Raw genomic sequence first — 20,022 nt, forward strand, 5'->3', positions numbered from 1 at the left:
CACACTCAAAAGAAAAGGTTACAATGATGTGGGAAATGCAGTCAAAATGAGAACAGTATCGTTAACATATTGCTTGACTTTAAAAAACCCGTTGTAAAATAAAAAAAACAGCATCTGAAAGTGAGACAGATCTTCAGACACTCTCCCATTTTTAAATCTGAGCAGTAATCAGGTGTGTAAGTGACCTCAAGCACCTCTGACACCAAGGTCTTCAGAAAACCACGATAGGAACCGATTTGTGCTGAGCAACTCTGCCACTCTCACTGGAAACTCCAAAAGGTTGGACTTAACCAGCCTGAAGGTGGTCCAAACAAGAATTTGTCTCTTTCAAATGTCTGATCTCTTGTAGAAAATGGGGAATAGGCTGTAGGTGGTGGAGACTGCTGTCAGGAGGGAACACTTAGCAGTTGTGACAAATGTGCCTTGGTGCTGCCTGAGCCTGGACTTCTGTCATGGCTTTTGCCTCTCTCCCACCCTCGTGACTCCCCTTCAGAGGCTTTGCATTTCCCACCACATCTGCTGGAGTGTTTGTATGGGACAGGCATAGGACAGGCAGTGATAAGAAAACAAGGGTCCAAATGAGGGTGAGACAACAGAGAGATAACAAGGGGGAGGAGCAGGCCAAATGGCAGCCCAAGAGAAGGGGGAGGCAAGGGGATAAGAGGTGAGATAAAAAGAGACTTTCTGTGCATGAATAAACATGAATATGTGAAGAGGTGGCAGTAAGACCCCCCAGGGCTAGGAAGTCAGAGAAGAATTACGGGCTGCAGCAGTTGATTAAAACTACAAACTGCATCAACTTGGTATCGTTCCTTCTTGCCTGTGAAGCTACTCTAAGAGAACCTGACTAAAGAAATTGTCTTGAGCTATTGCAGCATCTCTGCTCCCAGGCAGTGAACAATGGGGCAGGCAAACGAGAATAATCAGCTGGCACCTCCTGAGCTCCCACAATGTTTGGGCTGGCCTTCTCAATTCCCATCACAGATAAATTGCTCTCCTTCATATTAAGATGCAGCAATGCATGTAAACACACTCTTGGCTACTAGTATGGAAACTGTCCTTGAAGTGAAGCACTTGCCTGGATGCCTGGCTGAATCAGGTAGGGTCTAATTAAGGAGGTAGACAGCCTTCTATCCTCATCCACCTCTCCCTCAGCCTTAATCCTCCAGTCACCTAAGTTTAATTTAAAAATCTGTTTCCAGGAGTTGAGCCCAGATCCGTCACATCCAAGATTGCCACTAATTGCTATGTGTCAACATCATTTAGAAAAATGAGCAATGAATCAAAACCACCAACCCTTCTGCCTGGATGACAGCTTTATCTTTACACACCAGCTTTTCCATGGGGTTGCAATCTCTTTACCCACCCAGAATGGAAAATTGCATTGCCCAAAATCAGTCAGAGATTTCTTCAGCCAGTCTGAACACTTCCAAAGGAAAACGACTCATCTTGTAGACGAACATACGGTGTGACACCCAAGGTGCAAAAGCCAAGCTCTAACCTAGACCCCAGGAGGTAAGGACACCCTCTTCCTCTGGCTAGTCTTGTCAGATGGTTGTGGCACTAGAGGATGGGAAAGCAGACTCAGAGAGTCTCAGGAAGATCAATGAAGATGTGAAGGTCACAGATGACACATGGCTGGTTTCAAACCCTCAGGAATGACAGCAAAGAAAGAGGTGGTGAAAGGAGAAGAGCAACAGAGCCAGCTGTAGAAGTTGCCAGAGAAATGTTTTGTAGGAGGCACAGCAGAGGAGGAGCAGGATGACGCAAAGAGAAGCAACTGAGTAAAGCACAGTGTGTGAGCAGTGGTGTCCAGAGGGATTCCTTTACTGGATGTGCCGGTCTAATACTGATGTAATGAGCTAATTATGAGGCAAAAAGTCAGAATCTGTGTGGGAGGCCCGGAGGGGCACATACTAGGTATCTGCTCCTACTAGAAAGGAGGTAAGCTAGGGCTCCTGCTAAGAGTCTGTTAAGAGGATTAAACAAGACACAGAGCAAGACTGGACATGAGCCTGCTGAATCTTCTCCAGCTTGGTGACATATTGAGAGGAAAATTTGATTGCAATAATGATCTTCCTTTCTTCTAAGGAAGAACCAAAATGAACAAAATCAGGATGAGACAAAAAATACAGGAAGCTACCTGTTCAAGGATGGTGGCATCCCCTAGGAATGACAATGCCATCAGGCTCTCCTCCAGCTTTGCTGCTGCTTAATGGTATCACTGAAGCCATGCAGTCTGCTCTGCCATACATCTTTCAGAGGCAGAAACACAGTGATGCTATTTTTCTACAAACCCTTTCTCTCATGCTTGCTGAGAAATATTTAAAATATGTTAAGTGCCTCTTAGATGCTATAGAGACAAGTTACTACTGATCATTATTTTACTTGGCTGAATTTGACATGTATATTTTCAGAGATACCTCTGAAATGCCTGACATGTAAGGCCTTAACTAAAACAAACAAACAATCTACTGCAGGTTTTATTGGCAGGAGGGACAAATAAAAGGAAGAGGATGGCAAAGCAATGCAGAGATAATGTTGAGATTAAAGTAAGGAACAATATAAACATTTTGGCTGAGACAGAAGCAAAGTCAGCTTGGAGGAGAATTAAGGACAGCGGAGGCAATAGTTTTCAGATGTTGACATACATTTTCAGAACAAGGAAGAAATAAAACAGATAAGAGAAGACTGTCAGTTTTATGACAGTTCACAACTTTACCTGACTGCTAGAGGAAAATAGACAGGAAAATAATCTGAAGACTATTCTTCCTTGAATGCTCCCATTTCATTTTCATGAGTATTAATAAAGGCCACATATTGACATTGATGAGCAAAAAGATCCTTGAGGAGGGGAAGCACGTGTTTCCTCATGCAGATATCTGAACAGTTTACAGTCACAGGCAGCTCTGAACTTAAGAGTAGGAAATGAAACTTGTATGAAAACTGAAGTGGAAGTGTGAGGCATTTAGGGGTTTGTGATCATGGTTTCATTAGATTCTAAATGCTCTTTAGGGCAGGAGCACTTAGAGGAGTTCAGAAATGTTTTTGACTTTAAGAAAGCTGACTTTGGGAGAATGTGATATGCCCCAAGGAATTTTTACTGGAATCCTATGAAACATGGGAAACACAGAGCTGAATTTTTAAAAAACATCTGAAGAGACTGAAATTTAAAGCCGTCCTGCTTAATTCCGAGGAGGAAAAAGGGTAACTGAGGCCAAACACAGTTAAGCAAAAATGCAAAGTTTAGTATAAGTGACACACATAGGACTTGAGAAGGACAATTTAGTATAAGTGACACACATAGGACTTTATATATATAAATATATATCTCGTAAATATATATTTATATTTATATATTTCATTTATATCAGTGCTAGAAAGAACTGGGAGAAAAATTGCTTAAGGCATATAACAAGAGGAAGAAGTCAGCAAGTTAGCATACCCTTTTTTCCTTTGAAGAAGAGTAATAAGAGGCCAGATGACTACTTAAATATTAGCATCACATTGTGACAGAGTTTCCAGGCTTGCTTAAAGGAAGGAAATTTGCATTGATGATGTGTGCACATCCTCAGAGTTACAGCCACGCCAGCCCGTAACAAATGTGATGCAGGGATCCAACCTGCAGTTCCTATGCCAGGCAAGCTGTAGGACAACTGCAGAAACAGGTGGGAGAAAAGGCAAAGGCTTGTCTGTAACACATGCAGAATATTAGATTGGGAGAAAAAACAACATCTACACATGGCTGAAAGGCTTCTTTTATTTTCCCCTTTCAAACAGTGACATAAACTCCTAACTGAGATATATACATCTAAGTTCTGTGATGACAAGACAGACCAGTGAGACTTGGAGTTAATCTTCACTGTTGCAGGAAAATGCAATGAAATGAAGCAAGCACCTATAAAACTGTTAGCTTAATTTCTGCTATGCAAAAATAATAGAAGCACTTTAATTCAAACACCTTAATGGGCAAAATTTAATTAGAAGCAATTGTGCAATTCTTGGGGAGAAATTCAAGCATAAAATTAATAGTAATTGTCCTGCTGAAAGATAAGAAAATTAAAGACAGACCCTAACTCTGTAAAAACTACCCAACTTCTGGGGTTGAGAGACCTGATGCTTATTATTATGTGCTGCAGGGCTGCTTGTTTCCAGCTCACCAAGCAGCTTATTGAATTTCAGTTTTAACTTTTGAAAAAAATTAAAATTATTTTAACATTATTTTTGAGAATGCCAAGTAGATTATTTAAATCCAAGTACCCACTAAATTGCCTACGTACAATGTGAATATTCTGACTGTAAGTAGAAAAGACTAGTGAGATAATTTCTGAAGTACCTACATTTCACAAGTGACTAAACTGTACTGGAAACTGATCTTTACATGCCTAGAGCAGAAGGTGAATGTAATGCATGACTTTTCTAGCCATGTGCTTAAAAAGCTTGCAAAATAAGTGAAAGTACCTTTTGTAGTGTATCAAGTTCAGTATAGAAAGCAAACTTGCCGTGAAGCTCCTGTGAAAATCATTGATTTTAAGAAAGGAACAAACAAAAATTTTCCCCCAATCTTTGCAGCAGGTTAGCCTCCAAAAGCATTTAAAAAAGGGTCAGAAAATATACTGATAGGAATTTGATAAAAGCTGAAAGAAATGATACTGATAGGTTTGCATTTGGCAAGACACAAGGAAGGAAGGAGAGAGACAGGCATTAGAAGCATTAACAGGAACAATTCCCAAGGCCAGCAAATATCAAGGGGCCCCACAGCAGTCAAAAGCAGAGTGAAGAGATTTAGAGCCAAGACATTCAAAGGGTCTACTTAGTTTGACCAGAAGACTGTCTCACATTTCAAGGTTTCTTCTTCAGTACAGCTAAGCTTTTCAATGGGAGGCCTTGACCCCAGGGATCACTAACTGAAGAAAACAAATTGTTTTCAAATGAATGTATTGGCACTGTCAGAGCTGACTGTACACAAGATTAAATTATGTTTATTTTCAATTTCCAGAATACCATGTTAAATTTTAGAGAGACAGACAGACAGAAATGTTTCCAAATAAGACATGAGAATCTGAGCATCAGATTTTCTGTGTCAGCTGTGATTCAACAGCAGAATTGCTGTTAACTGCACTGGCTAAGCCTCCTCCCAAAATGTCAACCTGAGGCTTTCTTGCCTTTGGCAGCATTGGTGCAAGTGGCAGCAGGGGACATGTGCTGTCAGTCCATTGTAGTTATTTCATTGTTCTTCCTTGCTTTCTTGTGATGGATTGGGTTTTGTTCTAGTATTTTGAATTGCACATATGTGATTCCCAGAATGAAACAAACAGTAGTTTTCCTGCCTTTGACAAGGAATGGAACTCAAATTAGAATTAAAAAAAAAAAAAGGAGAAAGCGATTCTGGTTATCCATCCTGAGATGATCTAAAAATGAAACTGACGGCAGAAAAAGGATATCACATCTCTTCATAGAAGAGTTTCCTCAGAGTTCCTCTGCATGCTCCTCAGGACAAAAGTACTTCACTTTGTGCTTCTACCTTGATTGTACTTGAGCAGCTACACAGCCTTCCTGGGTTCCACAGAACAGGAAGGAAGAACAGACAGGAACCAAGTCGGGACTGCACTAAAAGCAAGGCAAGATGAGGGTAGGGAAGATACAGATGGAGCCCTCATTCAAGGGAAGCTGTCCCATGAGAAAGCAGGTAATTTCAGATAAGCATCAGACATCTCCTGTGGGTTTACACAGCCCTATTTCAAGCCCACATTCCACTCTGTATTTGAATTCCTCCCTATTCTCATGTATGGAGCCACTAGAAATGTTGAGTATTCCTGAGGGATGTGTGCTTATGCACCTTCCCAAAACAGTAATGAGCTGAATTTAAAATCCAGAAACTGTGTTCCCAGAGGGAGACCAATAAGGACAGAGAGGAAGAGAACCACAGGCAGCACTATTTCAGCAGAAAACATCTGAGCACATGAAGAGGACTTCCAAAGAGCTACATACTAATCATGAATTTTGAGAAGTGAATATGTACTTGCTAGTAAGACGTATGACAAAGCAGGACAGTGGGTCTCACAAAGCACAGACTTGTTGGGTCAAGTGTCCTTTTCCTGTTTCGCAAGTCCTTTTGTCTCTGTCCTCCTTATCACCCTGACACCTTACCACAGCACAGAATGACAGACAGCTCTTAATGACTTCCTAGCATTTGATTCTGATACACAGGTCCAGCCCTTTTTAACAAACATGAAAGTCTCTATTCCCCTCTGAATTTCAGTTTTAGAACCCATGCCCACTTCCAAGCAGCAGCCCCCTACTCCCACCCTGCAATCTGTGTCAACAACACAAAGGTGCTCTTGTCACCCCCGTGCTTGAATCACACAGCTCTTCTGAATGGGCACACTGACAGATGATGCTATGTCAGCAGCCAGTGGGGCTTGTGTCACTTTCCCCAGGAGAGGAGAAATCCTCTCCTGGGTACACCCACTCCCAAATAGCACAATTGAGGCTACTGTTCCCTGTGTCCTGAAACTAGACTTCCAACTGTACCTTCTCTGTGCATTGCCACCATCCTGCCTGACCTGGAAATACTACTAGTTTTTTCCTTCTCCCAGAATCTTCACTAGGTGATTGGAGCAGGGGGTTTAGGGATTTGGTCCAGCCAGCAGCACGTGCTGGCTTAGCAGATTTCACTGAGGCATTCCTGGGAGTAAAGATATGTTCTGCAAACGGGCATTTGCTGAGTGGGACCCCCCAAAGCACACGAGCACATCTAAACCAGAATTTTGCAGCACCCACAGTTACCCCACCCAATGTAAGCTGGACAGGGGACACTCAGTGGCTGGAGCTGAAACACTACCGTGAAAACACAGAGGGTGGAACTTTATAACCAAACCCATCCGTGCCCTCCTTCTGCTTTCCCTGCTTGCAGCTGGAGAAGAGATGCCCATATTCCCATTCACAAAGAGCTGGTTTATGCTTTGTTTTGTTTCCCATATGATGTTTTAGCCCCTCAGCACTGCCTCTCCCACTCGGGAGGGTGACCAAAGAGGAGCAGCATCCCTGTGCGAGGGCCACCCGCTCCTCCCGCCTGCTCCTTGTTTCTTCCCAGGTAGCTGGCTGTGAGGGGCCAGCAAGCAGGTTAATTTAGAGCTCTAAAAGCTGGCAGCAGGAGTGCAATTAACCCGTTTTCACAGACTGCTGGCCAAATGCAGCAATTTATTGGCTGAGTGATTGGATTATTCGTTTGCAAAGCTAAGAGAGGGCATTTTCTTACCACTTCAGTTGGCCTGTAGTACTTGTGATTGACCGTCACATGAATCTTGCCAGTTTCTTTGCATCGTCCCACTTCATTCTCATTCTTCCCTTCCCACCTGTAAAGAAGATAAACATTTAATCAACCCATAATTACTTTAGTGCTCTGATCTTACCAACATTTGGCCGGCTTTCATTTACTTGAGGCTGGTGTCAATTCTCCCTGCAGGACAGTATAAACTCATTAGCTAAAGGAACAAAGGGAGAGTTTAGACTTGAATAGAGTAACAATGGCTTTTGAAGTCTTTGTTTTGGTTTTTGATTCAGTGGAAGGTCTAAAATACAGGACTTCCAAATTAAACACATAATGCTAAGGGAAAATAAAATGCCCTGATTTCAGAATGTCTCATGTATCTGCAAATAAATATGACAGTGAGGTTTTTCATTTGTGGATTGGTTCAAAGCTGTTTTCTTAAAATACTTTTAATTCTTGTATTTTGGCCAATACTTTCAGGAACTCTTTAATCTGTTAATTTTATAGACAAGAAGCTCTGTTTGAATAGCATTAAGCTGCATAATTTAATTTGTACTTAACTAGAAAAAACAAAACAAAAACAGTTCTTGGGTTTTCGGTCCTACTTCGACATGGCACTCCACATACATGTATTGTAAATTCTACTTGCTACCTGTGAGCTGAAAGCCAGCTCCCTCAGTACAAATTAGTTTCATATGTGTTGAACAGCCTGCAATTTGCTGCAATTCATGTGATCTGGTTGCGCTGTGAACTATTTTCTTAGGGACTGTCCTGGTTTCAGGAGCAGCAGAAGAGGAATGGTTTGGTGGGTGAACAGCTCTGCCTTTGGGGAGGTCAGGCTGCAGCCTAGAAGCCTGGGGACAGTGCTCCCACTCCCAAGTAAATGCTTCAGATAACATGTGTAGGAATGTACATCAGTGCATCAAATGTTATCCCCTGAATGCACAAAATCCAGAGTTATGATTGAAATTCTATCCTCTCTTTGCATTTTGCTTTTAAGTATATATATGTACCATGGGGCTCTGAAGCCACTTGGCTTAAGAATGTGATGATGAAATTCTCTAGCTTTTTTATGTTTAAGTAAAATCTATATAAATTAAATCAGTGCTGTGATTTAGGCTATTTAGCCTCAGTCACCAGCAAGGAAATAAAAGCACCCCTAGCGTCCCACTTACTGATTTTTCTCCCAGCTCTCAGGATTTTGTCGCAGATATGATTTCTCCTTGCTCCCCTGCCCCCTCAGGCTCCTAGAAGAATTTAATTCTTTGACAATCTCAGCCTTCATTTAGGAGTTTCTAGCCCTGAGGGCTAAGGAGGAAAGTCTGAAAATGTGACCTCTGTGTACCCATGAAGGTTTAAACACTGAAAGGCAGAAGGAAATACCAAATATGCATTATTGCAAGTTCTTAAATCTCACAAATTTTAAAACACAGCTCATGACTTTTGAATGACTAGCAAAGCCTGTAGGATGCTTGATACCGCGAACATTTGACATTGAAATAATGTCCTACAGATAATAGTGACAGTGAAGTCAGCTGTTAATGGGGCATGCCATGATGCCAAAGACGATTTATAATTTAAATTTTCTTCCTTCTTTTTTCTTTTGCAGTTGCTCTGTTGTGAGCCTGAACTGCAAAGTTTTCATTCAGAAGCCAAAACTAACATTAGTCCCTCCCTTTACAGGGCAGAGGGTAAAAATGTGCAGGACTCAAATGAGCTTAATAGAAAACCAACCATCACCAGTTAAACAACAGGAAGCTCTTAGATCAGGAGACGTCAGTTGTTGTTGGAGGTCACTGGGCAGAGAACCCCATTTAACACCCAAAAGGCTCCAGAAGGCTCAGCCAGCCAGCACAGACTCACTTAATGTCGCTATCAAAGTTATATAACAATAGAAATAGCTTGAGGAGAAATCTCCACCCGTTTTGTTCAGCCCAGTAATGTGAAAAGTTCACAAGGAGGAAAAAAAAAAAGAAGTGCTTCTCATTGTGAACAAAGTAACATTTGATAGCTGCGCTTCTAATTACTCCTGGCACCTCGATGCTCACAGCTGGGATCATCACACAGCCGATAAAAGAGACTGTGTGGGGGCCAGCCTGACACCAGGACCAAGACATCCATTTTGCCAACCAACTCCCCCTCCCCACTCCTTCAAACCACAAGGCAAGAGAAAAAAAACCACACCGAAGCCATCCTTAATTTATAGCCAAATTGCAGTCAGAATTTTTGACCGGAAAATATCATGCCAAATTATCCTGAAGCATCAGCATGGTGGAAGGGGGCATGGGGAACCCTCATGTTGTGCTGCGGTTTCAGCTAGCTCCAGCCACAAAGAGTACCCAGCTTGCTGCTCTGCAGGGCAGATGCCCACACAGGCACCAAAACAGCCTTGTGTAAATTGGGGAAAACACAATGGATCCCTGGCTGGAGAAAGTTTGGCTCATGAGGACTGGGCTAAATTTATAGAGAACAGGGAGTGGATCCCTGCAAGCCCAGCTGGTGCCAAAGCCCAGAGCTCCCACGCAGACACCACTGGCCTGGTGCAGGCTTTGCACAGAACACTGCTCCTCGAGCCTCTGCAGCGAGGCCACTGCCTGCCCCATGCTGCCTGGCTTCACCCTCCCACTGAAGCAAGGGATGGGCTTCCTGTCACAGCTGGTGGCCTCAGCCATGTGCCAGCATGTCCTGCACCTGGAGAAGGATGGGTGAGACCATAGAACTGCTCCTGACAAAGCAGGTTTGATACCCTTTGCATCTACATTGCCATGTCGGGTGCCTCGCTGATGGAGATGGGTGCTTTGGGATTGCTTGGGGTGATGGTCAATGGTCAGCCATGGTGTTTCGTGGGAAATTCCATATATCTTACCCCTGAAATCAAAATATTTGTCACAAATGCAATTTGGAAAAATACCTGATTTCAGGTCAGCTGGACTGTTTTGTTTATTTCCTAACCTCCACTTAAAGACAGGATAACTTAAGTTAGAATTTTTTAAGCCATTCTGAAAGACAGAAAGAAAAAAAAATCCATTCTGAAAATGTAAAAGCCTTTCTTTTAGATATTATTAATATAATTTGTGTCAGGCTAACACTAATGGAACTTACTGAAACTAAACTTTACTGAAACTAAAACTTCCATAATGCTTTGATTTTCCTCTATCAGTGACCTCACAATTTTCCATGAAACTAAGATTCAAATGCACGAGCAGGTTTACTTGCTTGAAAAGTTCTTCACACCAAGAGCTTTTAAACTCTGGATTTACAGTGGGATGGATTGCATTTAATTTATGGCTAATTTCATATCATTAACATATGACTATTATTATCAGTGTTGATGAATGCTTCTTTGGATTTTTTTTTTTGAGGTTCTGATTATTTTTCATTTCCTATAACTATTCAGTGAGAGAGCAAGTTTCAAGCAATGAAAATTCCCAGAGGTATAGAAGATTTTATGAGGATGAAAAGCTGGGGTACCCACCTGGTAGGGTGTGAGGTGGGCAGGAAAGGAAACAGGGGAGCCAGGATAATTGAAGAGGGGTGGGAATAGCACTGCAAATGGACCAAATGGTCTGACTGTAACTGACGAGGAAATAAGTCAAAGTACATATATTTTTGAGGTGGTGAAGAAATAAAATAAAAATGAAAATTGTTACAGAAGCAGAGGTAAACTGAACAAGTATATGCATTTCATCTCCTTGCTTGATCTTTACATAAAAACAGAATCCATAGCATTAAAAAAAAATATTCAAAACCACTAAAGGCTACAGGTGCTCAGCTTCTTTATGAAAAATAAAACTATTACAATCACCTTTATAATAAAATAAATGCCAATAGAAAATATTTTAACATTTGAAACTGAACAGTAAATCAAATAAAAATAAAATTTTATGAAGAATTTGCTTTTCCTCCACAGGAATGATATAGCATTTGTGTAAGTTTCAGATCAGTGGCCTGATTTCTACTACACAGAATATTAAGCCAAAGCACTTAATTCTGTCCTGGCACATTATAAATAGCAAAACTGACACCATATAACAGACCATTAATATCTATTTGAGGGTAGTCTTTTGTTGGGAAACTTTAAACATGGCTCTTCATATGTTCCTTTGCCACCAACTCCACCACCAACCTTGCCAGCAGATCTGAAACATCAAAGTAATCATAGATACTGGGATTGCTTAACCATGGCCTTGTGCTTAAATGAAAAGCATGCTGCCATAAAGGAATGTATTAATTTTTTTTTCAAAAGCTCTGATGAATCAGGTAGTAATTTTTTTTTACTAGTCCAATAGTATATTGCATAATAATTGCTACTCCCCATATTACAAGATGATTAAAAAATACATGCTAGGCTTCCTATTTTTTGTTTGGTTTTTTTTTTTATTCATTCCAATTAATTGGAAGCCTTTGGAAGCCCTGTCCCTTTACTCCAATTTGTGAAAGTTGGTGTTGGGAAAAAAAATGTTTGCTCAAAGAATATTAATGCTTCTGTGAAAATTGAAGCATTATGGAAAGAAAATTTTAGTTTCAAGTAAGCTCCATTAGTATTAGCCTGACACAAAATTGTATTAATAATATCTAAAAGAGAGGCTTTTTCATTTTAAGAATGGATTTTTTTTCTTTCTTTAGAGTGGCTTAAAAAATTCTAACTTAAGTTATTCCATCTTTAAGTGGAGGTTAGGAAAAAAACAAAGAAGTCCAGCTGACCTGAAATCAAGTATTTTTCCAAATTGCATTTGTGACAAATATTTTAATTTCAGGGGTGGGATATATGGAATTTCCCATGAAACACCATATTTCATTCTTGCCTAGTCTCTCTATTGGAGAAACTGTCATATCTCCTATGTAGTCAGATAATTAAGACTATTATAGCCTTCAAGTCTTAATTTCAATTTAGAAAGAGTTATTGCGTCTGCTTGCAGATAAAGCCTTGTATCAATGAGGAAGTAATGAGGGCCTGCTCAGCCGAAGGAATTAATTCTCCAGTTGAGGTGGGTTAAATGCCCCCTGAAATATATAGTCTTTTTTGAGAATGATGACAAAGCTGGTGAAATCCTAAATGAGGACTCTTTTTTGTGAGAGTTCACCCAGGCCAGCATTCTTCACTGATATGGCTGGGTTCCTTTCCGCTACCTCTCTTCAAAATGCCTCCAGTTGCTGTATGAGATTCTGCTCCCTTCCTCTTCATCTGAAAGCTTTTCATTTTATTTTCTGATTTAAATATAACCCACAGCACTGACCAGCCAGCAATTTTTGGTGGGCAAAAGCCAGATCTGGAAATAGCAGCTGTTTTGCTGATGACTGCTGATGGCTTCTCCTCCATGTCCCACATGCTTTCCATTCTTACAGCAATCCTTCAAATCTCATGTGTTTCTGTAACTCAGCTTTCCATTTTAAGATAAAAAGAAAAAAACAAACAAACAAAAAACCCCCAACAAACTAACCAGAAAAACTCTCCTCCCTCAGTTCAATCTCAGTTCAACCCTCACTGTCACTGAAGAGGCCACAGGAGTTCACCTCAGAAGACCTTATAGCTTATCAGCAAACTTCCCGTTTTTAGGCTGATCTTTTATAAGACCAACTAGTATGTTAGTCAAGATAAGATTTGTATGTGGAACCAAATGACTACAGTAAAATATTTGGTTTTTTCTGAACTAATTCTGATCCTGGAAGCAATGAATATTTCTGTAACAAATGTGCATGCATTTTTATGTTAATAAAAACCACAATAAATCTTTCTGTAGCTTGAACAGGTTTTCTTTTTTTTCTTTTTCTTTTTCTGTTGGTTTTTTTTTGTTGTTGTTGTTTTTTTTTTTTTTTTTTTCAGTTTCCACATTTGCAGACAGGAGTCTTTGTAGCAGTCTGCAAAGAACTCTGAGTGCTGTAGTGGTTTCAGGCTATCTTTGCAATCCTGTTCTAATTTAATAAGATTAATGGCAGAAAATTAGTCAAGACAGGCGTTTGCCTGTTTCGTTTACCCTGCTGAAGTTCAAATTATAGGCGGGAAGTGTTTCCCCCAAGTACCACTTAATTAGTAATAGGCAGAAGGGAAAGTAAAAGCAAAAAAAAAAACGTAATCCTTACAGGGGAAAAATATTTGTAGCTCTGAGGCTTTCCTGTTAGTACAAAGGACTGAATTTGAATGATTCAGAGGACTATATAAATATAATTTGAAATTTCTCCCTTGAAAAAAAAATATAAGAGGAAAACATCCACCCCAGGTAGATAAACTTCCATGAACACTTTGCAGTCATTTCAGAGAGAGAATCAGTCTCATTGCAGCTGTACATTTCATTAGTTACAAAAATGTAGTAAAGTTTCTCTCTTTCTTGTTTTGGCTAGAAGACATAGTCCTGACATGTGCTAATGACTGGCTAGGACAGAATATTATGTTATGTTCTTGGAAGGACTTTTTAGGCTGTCCTGGATTTTCAGCTGTACAAGTTAATGTGAATTGTTAGGAAGACAAAAATCCCTAAAAAAATAAAATAAATATTTTTAGTTGGTTGATGAGGCAGCCAGGATCTCTTTTTTCCTGTTCTCTACTGCAGTATCATGATGTGACAGCTAAGATTTTACATTTGAAACTTTCCTTGACAAAGCACAAAGTAGGGGTAGTTAAGAGCCCTTGCACATGTGCCCAGTTTTCTCAGATGTGGTTTGAGCTCTGCCAGCTTTTGTTTGCCATGACATCTATCTTAGACATTTACTCCATCATTTCATCAATGTAAAGGCTGCTGGAAATCTCTCAGATAAGTTTTTGAGGTTGAAAAATTTCAGAAAATCTTGCAATCCTGAAAAAAACCCCCAGAAACCTCAGATAACTCAACCAACTTGAGGAACAGTAATAGGAAGAAGGGAGCCATCCTTGTGGGAACTTGTTTAGCTATTGCACTCTGGTTCATTGGTTCTTAGATGCCCCATAAACTGAAGAGTAACAGATCAATGGGATCACCAGTGGGGTCTCACAATGCTAAAAGGGAGGATTTTTCTGCCAGGCTACTCCCTGAAGGAGATATATTCAAACTGGAGGAGGTGGGAGTAGAAATTCATTGGGGCTTTCAAAGAAAGGTTGCCAGACAGAGGTTACCAGACAGCTGGCCAAGGACCATGTGTGTGTGCTGCAAAAGCATGGGTCAGGCTGACACCTGGAAAAACTATGGAGGTTCTTAACAAAACTTCCCAAATCCTGAGGAATATTTTACATTTAGTGCATTTTGAAAGATGAGCAGTGGCTACAGGATGAGTAGTGGGTGTGTTGTAATGTTATTCTCGCCTTGGGAGCAGGGGGAAAGGTTTATCTGAACAGGCTACATGCAAAATGTTCAGAGTTACACCACTGTCAAAATGATCAGCAACAAAATTATCACTAGCACTTAAAATGTCACCTCAGTCACCATATGTATAGTTATTTATATATCACCTGTAAATGGCTTAGGAATTAAAAATTTATTCACAGGAAAGAAAAACTTAGAAGAGCCAAGGGGAATAGAAAACAAAGCATGCATTTCTAAAGCAATTTATGTTCCTAAAAATCCATGTCAGTAGGTGTCATGTGAGTTCTTACACAATTTCTGCAACTTGCTGCTATTGATTAGTAATAAGAAAAGGCAATTGTGCCTTCGTACACACAAAATACCTGCTCTCCTTGACATTTGGAGTTATACTGTAAAGTTTTTTTCAGAGATCAGATTGTGACTGATTCAGTTGAAATACTGACTCCAATAAATATCAACATAAATGATACACAGACTACCATATGGAGCCATATGTGAGCAAAAAAATTAAACAAATAGGACACAAAATTTTGAGTGTTAGGAACAACTAAATCTGAAGTATTCCTTTAATATCCCCTCTATAGCAGAAGCTACTAATAGAAGTACTTTCACTTTTATTTCTGGCCTTGTTATTTTCTTAAGGTTTTCTTGAGGACTTAATTTGCCTTCTGAAAAATGCATGCTGATTTGTCACTCTTGGGAAATGCTGAGACTTCTTAGACCAACACCAAAGCAGGGAGTTCAATTTTAAACTAAAGGATAAATTTAGTGACATCAAAAGAAACAGTGATGTGGGGAACATCTGCAAATAAAAACATTCAGCTAGGTACTGACCTTTACATATCAGACTCTAATTGTAGGTAATCAAAACTAAAAAATTGAAAGAGTTGTTCACCAAACATTTATTGTTGCTTTGACAAATAATATTAGACAGGGACATGGTAGTTCTCCAAATCACTAGAATTCTTACTCATATGGAGCAGTTGAATCTGCAGCATTTTCCTATCCATTCTTACTAGGTAGAATTAACTTATAAACACAAGAAACTAAACTATAAAAAGAGAAGAAAAATTAAGAAAGACAAAGCAATTATTAGAGCTCCTACTATTTCCCCTTTAGACTTTCAAACCTTAGTACTCTAAAGGTACATGAGACAATGTGTGATTACTGGGACATCTTGCAATCAAGAGATGTGAAAAACATTGAGAGAAACTTATTCCCCAAACGGAGCTTTTGGGTTAGAAATACTATTTATATGGTCTCTCTCTCCCTCATCAGAATTTTTTTTTCTGGAAGTTGATGCCAAAAATTGAAACCAGACTAAAAACTCATTGAGGAGAAAATGTTATTACCTCCCCAGCCACCCACTGGCTGTTCAAATAATATTGTATATATCTGTGCACTTCTGCATATTTATTGAATTTGTCAAGTTTTTGTTCCCAAGTAAAACTTATTGGCCCTGTCAAAAGTTCACCAGCTGCACAAGTGACTTTGATGGCCTGAGGAGCAGCCCTGGCGCTAGCGTCATGGAAGAGCCTGTGGCTTTCCTCTCCCTTTTCCAGCTGAGATTGGTATGTTGATGCATGGGGCCCAGAGAAGATACAGAAGGAGGGAAATTGAAAAAATAATAAACAATAAAAATATAAATTACAGAAAGCGCTCACCAAGCCATCCTGGTTTTATTATACGGCCTTGGGAAGGAATTTTGTATTTTCAATCAAACTATGTGGAATATGCATTGTAAACATTCTGCACCCACTGCTCAACATTTCTACGGCTTAGTAGAAGAAGAGCTGATAGGAATGTGGAGCGGTTTGCTACATGAGCCATGCAGTGTGACTGATGGGCTGTCACCTGGAAGGAACAGGGCTGGTAGGTGTCACCTCCTCTTCAGATGGCAGAGGGTGGGAGCAGGACTGTGGGGATCTGGGGCACAGAACAGAGAATTGGGCAGAAAAGCCTCTCTTGCAGGAAGGTGATGAGCAGCACCCTGGTACTAACATCTTTGGAGGGGCTTCCCTACCCCAAGACAGGGAGAACAAAGAATGAAGGCTTTGATAAAAAAAATTTAGATTAACCCATCCATCTTTCTATCTTATGATCTAGGGGGCAACACTAGACATATCTGCTGTGGCAGTCATTCATGCATGGAAGGTCTCATATGTTACAAGTAGAAAGTGGGGGGGGGGGGGGGCGGCAGGGGGGGGAAGAAGAATGTAGACAAAAAATACTCTGTTTTGTCCCAGTAAATATGAGAGGCTGGAAATGTTCAACCTGTGGCTACTCTCTCCTCCTCATACTTACACAATGGTTTTCCCAATGTGCTTAAATGACTTTTCCACAAATTCACGGACACTGTGGACCTCCCCAGTGGCTATGACAAAGTCCTCAGGCTCATCCGTTTGCAACATCAACCACATGGCCTGCAGAAAGATAAACAAAGTCAGATTCAGTGCACATGTAAGTGGCCTCTTTGGTACATGATATTGTATTACCGCATTTTTGATTTGGAAATAACTACACGTACACACACATACCCCAGGCTGGGGAAATTAGCACTTTCTTTACACAGTGGCTATTAACCAGTTCAGTGCAACTCTGAAAAGAGTTCAATTATTTCTTATTACAGAAAACAGTGCTGTATTTGATTTTCAATTTGTTTCACAGCAGGAGTTTCTGCAGGGGAGACTTTAATATGTTTACTTTTGAACACTGAGACTTGGTTTAGTGCTCATAAGCATGGATTCACTTGTTTAAAGCACTGCATGAATTGACATTGATATGGGGAAAAGATCAAAATTTTGTAATGTTTCAGTCCAGAGTGCTGTTGTCTGTCTGCTACAGAATGATGTCAAACTCACTGAAGCATGAAAATATGGGTCATTTCAGCTGCTTCTTCTGCCACATTTGTTTTGCCTAAGCTGAGATTTTAATTAAGAGTAAGTATTTTAAAAGGTATTTAACCAAATTAATCTGGTTTTCCTGCTGAATATGTGTTCAATGTTAATATTAAAGTACGGTAGAAGAAACTTTTCACACAGGAATGAGAAAACCCTGGTGGAAAAGTGACACAACCATTAACATCAGTTTCAGAGGACTGTTCATGAAGCAAGAGTTTTGCAGTATCTTTTGAAGCAAAACCTTATCTGATTGCCAACATATTTGCATTTCATGGGACCAGTTTTTAATTCCCACAGCAATGTCTTTCACAGAGTCCTCTCCCACAAGCAAGTAAGGATGGGTGGGCGCCATCTCAGAGGGCTGGCCAGCTAAGTCAGCATGAAAGCTGGAAAGCAGATGGAAAAGAGGTATTCAAAGACATGTGTGACTTGTCTGAGATATCACCACAGGTACATTTCAATTTTCTGATGTGCAAGACAGTACTCTAGTGACTTGACTGTCTGACTACATAGGAGCTGTAGGTGTACAGAATAATTATTACTTTAGATCAATCAAAATGATGCAAACGCTTCATTTCCTTTGGAGAGGAAAAGGGAATACCTGTATGGCATGATCCTTGTTTAATAAATAACCAGAAAAGGGAAACAAAATAAATCAACTCTCTCTCCATATGGTAAAAAGTACTGTCATCCTCTCACATTGTAATCCATGATGCTATTTGCATTGACCTCTTCACATCAGCTTTAAAGAAAACAACTTTAGTAGGTCCCTTGATGGTAGTGGATACTCTGCAAATCAGATTAATAAAAGCTTTGGGATAGCCCAGTTTCTCTTGGTAAATATCACCTGAAATATTCAATTTTTCCTCTCTATTCTCAATAAATCAGTGGTCTGCATAGCAAGGCAATACATTCCACTTAAATGGTTATAAGTGTGAGCCATTTTTCTCTACAGTTATTATTTTATGCATCTTCCAAAGTTTGGACAAGATTTTATTAACATGCTCATTTTGAACCTTTTTACTTCTTGAATGTGCATGGAAAGCTCGGTTTTGGGCAACTGCTGTGTAAGTCCTTGACATAAATTATAAATTGTGCTTTAGGGAGATGACCTGCTGGGCAGGACAATGGCAGCAACTTTATTTTTCCTTTCCAGGATTGAGCATCCTAGCCAATGACGCAGAAATACCCAAATGGCTGATGAAACTCATCTTGTGGGGAGGAGATGTCTTAACTTGTATCTCTCATATGAGCTTTTTTGGAACACTGGGGTTTCCCTGCTGATTTGAGAGGTCACCGTAAATCACCAGCTTCTGTTTCTTCATGACAGGACAAGCCTGCAAGATTCACAGTAGCAGCAGCTGCACAGAAAGGTAACAGGAATATCTATAAGATGAGTGCTTGATAGTTTTGGTTCTCCCCGCCTAGTCCCTGATTTCATAGACATTCAGGTTTCCTTACGCAGTCTAGCTGAAAACAACACTCTTTCTTGTATGAGAGGGCACTATTTGGGCAAAAAAGGATTTCCAACATTAGACAATCAGTCAATCAGGGACAATGGTTCTCCTCCCAGCTTTGGTGGATGTCTGCTGTACATAATGAACTCCTTTTCTTGCCTTGACACTGTAGTGTCAGTTACATTGGAAAGAGATGCAACAACAAAACATCATTTATTGGTAAAAATTCCCCCTTACCCAAAAATGCTACACTGGTTGACTGAATATGCAATTAGCATAAGCACCTGCTATTTACTATGTTGGTAAAGTAATATTAATATGTCTAAGCAGAAGCAGAATCAGACTTCCAACAATTTTTGCTACCCCTCCACTTTTAAACACCTCTGTACTGTAATTCTTTTGACACAGTTTCAATGCCAAGACATTCAGCAATCCAGTGAGTATTTAAAATATTTATACATTACTTTTTGTATTAATATGAAATAGAGTTGAAAGTTTCCCTTTACTCTAAACTACACCCTACACTGAAGGAGGCAGCTGCAAAATCCTAACAAAAAACAGTCTTTGACAGTGGTCCCAATGAGGTTTTATGCATTTGGATTTATCAACTCTTGTCTACCATTTCAAAAAGCAGGCAATCACTGTCTCAGCAATGCGACTTAAACTGCAGTAAATTTTGACAGGATCAGCTTAGAAATGATCAAACAATGCAGAAAGAGTTGCTAAAAGTGATTTTTGCTTCAAATCCTACCAGGAAAGAATGTTTAGATTAATGGTTACTTGAGAGTCTATCATTGTGGGTTCTTTTATTTTTTCTGGCATTCACAATTGTTGGCACTTAGAATTACCTCAATCCAATCAGGTATGAAAGAAATTAACATGCTAAAAATTACAAAGTAAGTGGTAGCTTTGTTTTGCTTTGAGGAAGGTGACCAAATGCTGTTGCTTTGAATGGGTCTGCATGAACAGTCTGTAAAAAAATGCCAAGGCAAGTCAGAAGAGAGAAAAAACATTGAAGAAGTTCCACAGTCAAAATTATATTTCCTCAGGTACAGCCCATGACAACCAATAAAACATCCATGTACAGACAGTAGCTATATCATTTCCCTACATCAAGT

General features: G+C 40.0%; 1 protein-coding gene across 1 annotated transcript in view; it reads right to left on the minus strand.

Annotated features, from left to right (window-relative positions):
* GMDS (GDP-mannose 4,6-dehydratase) overlaps window positions 1-20,022 on the minus strand; it is a 409,472-nt gene that overhangs the window by 66,208 nt on the left and 323,242 nt on the right. Inside the window, exons 8-9 of the mRNA XM_054632699.2 lie at window positions 16,852-16,970; window positions 7,262-7,358 (exon numbers count right to left, since the gene is read on the minus strand). Of these exons, the coding sequence (XP_054488674.2) occupies window positions 7,262-7,358; window positions 16,852-16,970 (216 nt within the window). The remainder of the gene's footprint in view (window positions 1-7,261; window positions 7,359-16,851; window positions 16,971-20,022) is intronic.

The sequence above is a fragment of the Agelaius phoeniceus genome, chromosome 1 (assembly GCF_051311805.1).
Source record: "Agelaius phoeniceus isolate bAgePho1 chromosome 1, bAgePho1.hap1, whole genome shotgun sequence".
NCBI classification, from domain to species: Eukaryota; Metazoa; Chordata; class Aves; order Passeriformes; family Icteridae; genus Agelaius; species Agelaius phoeniceus.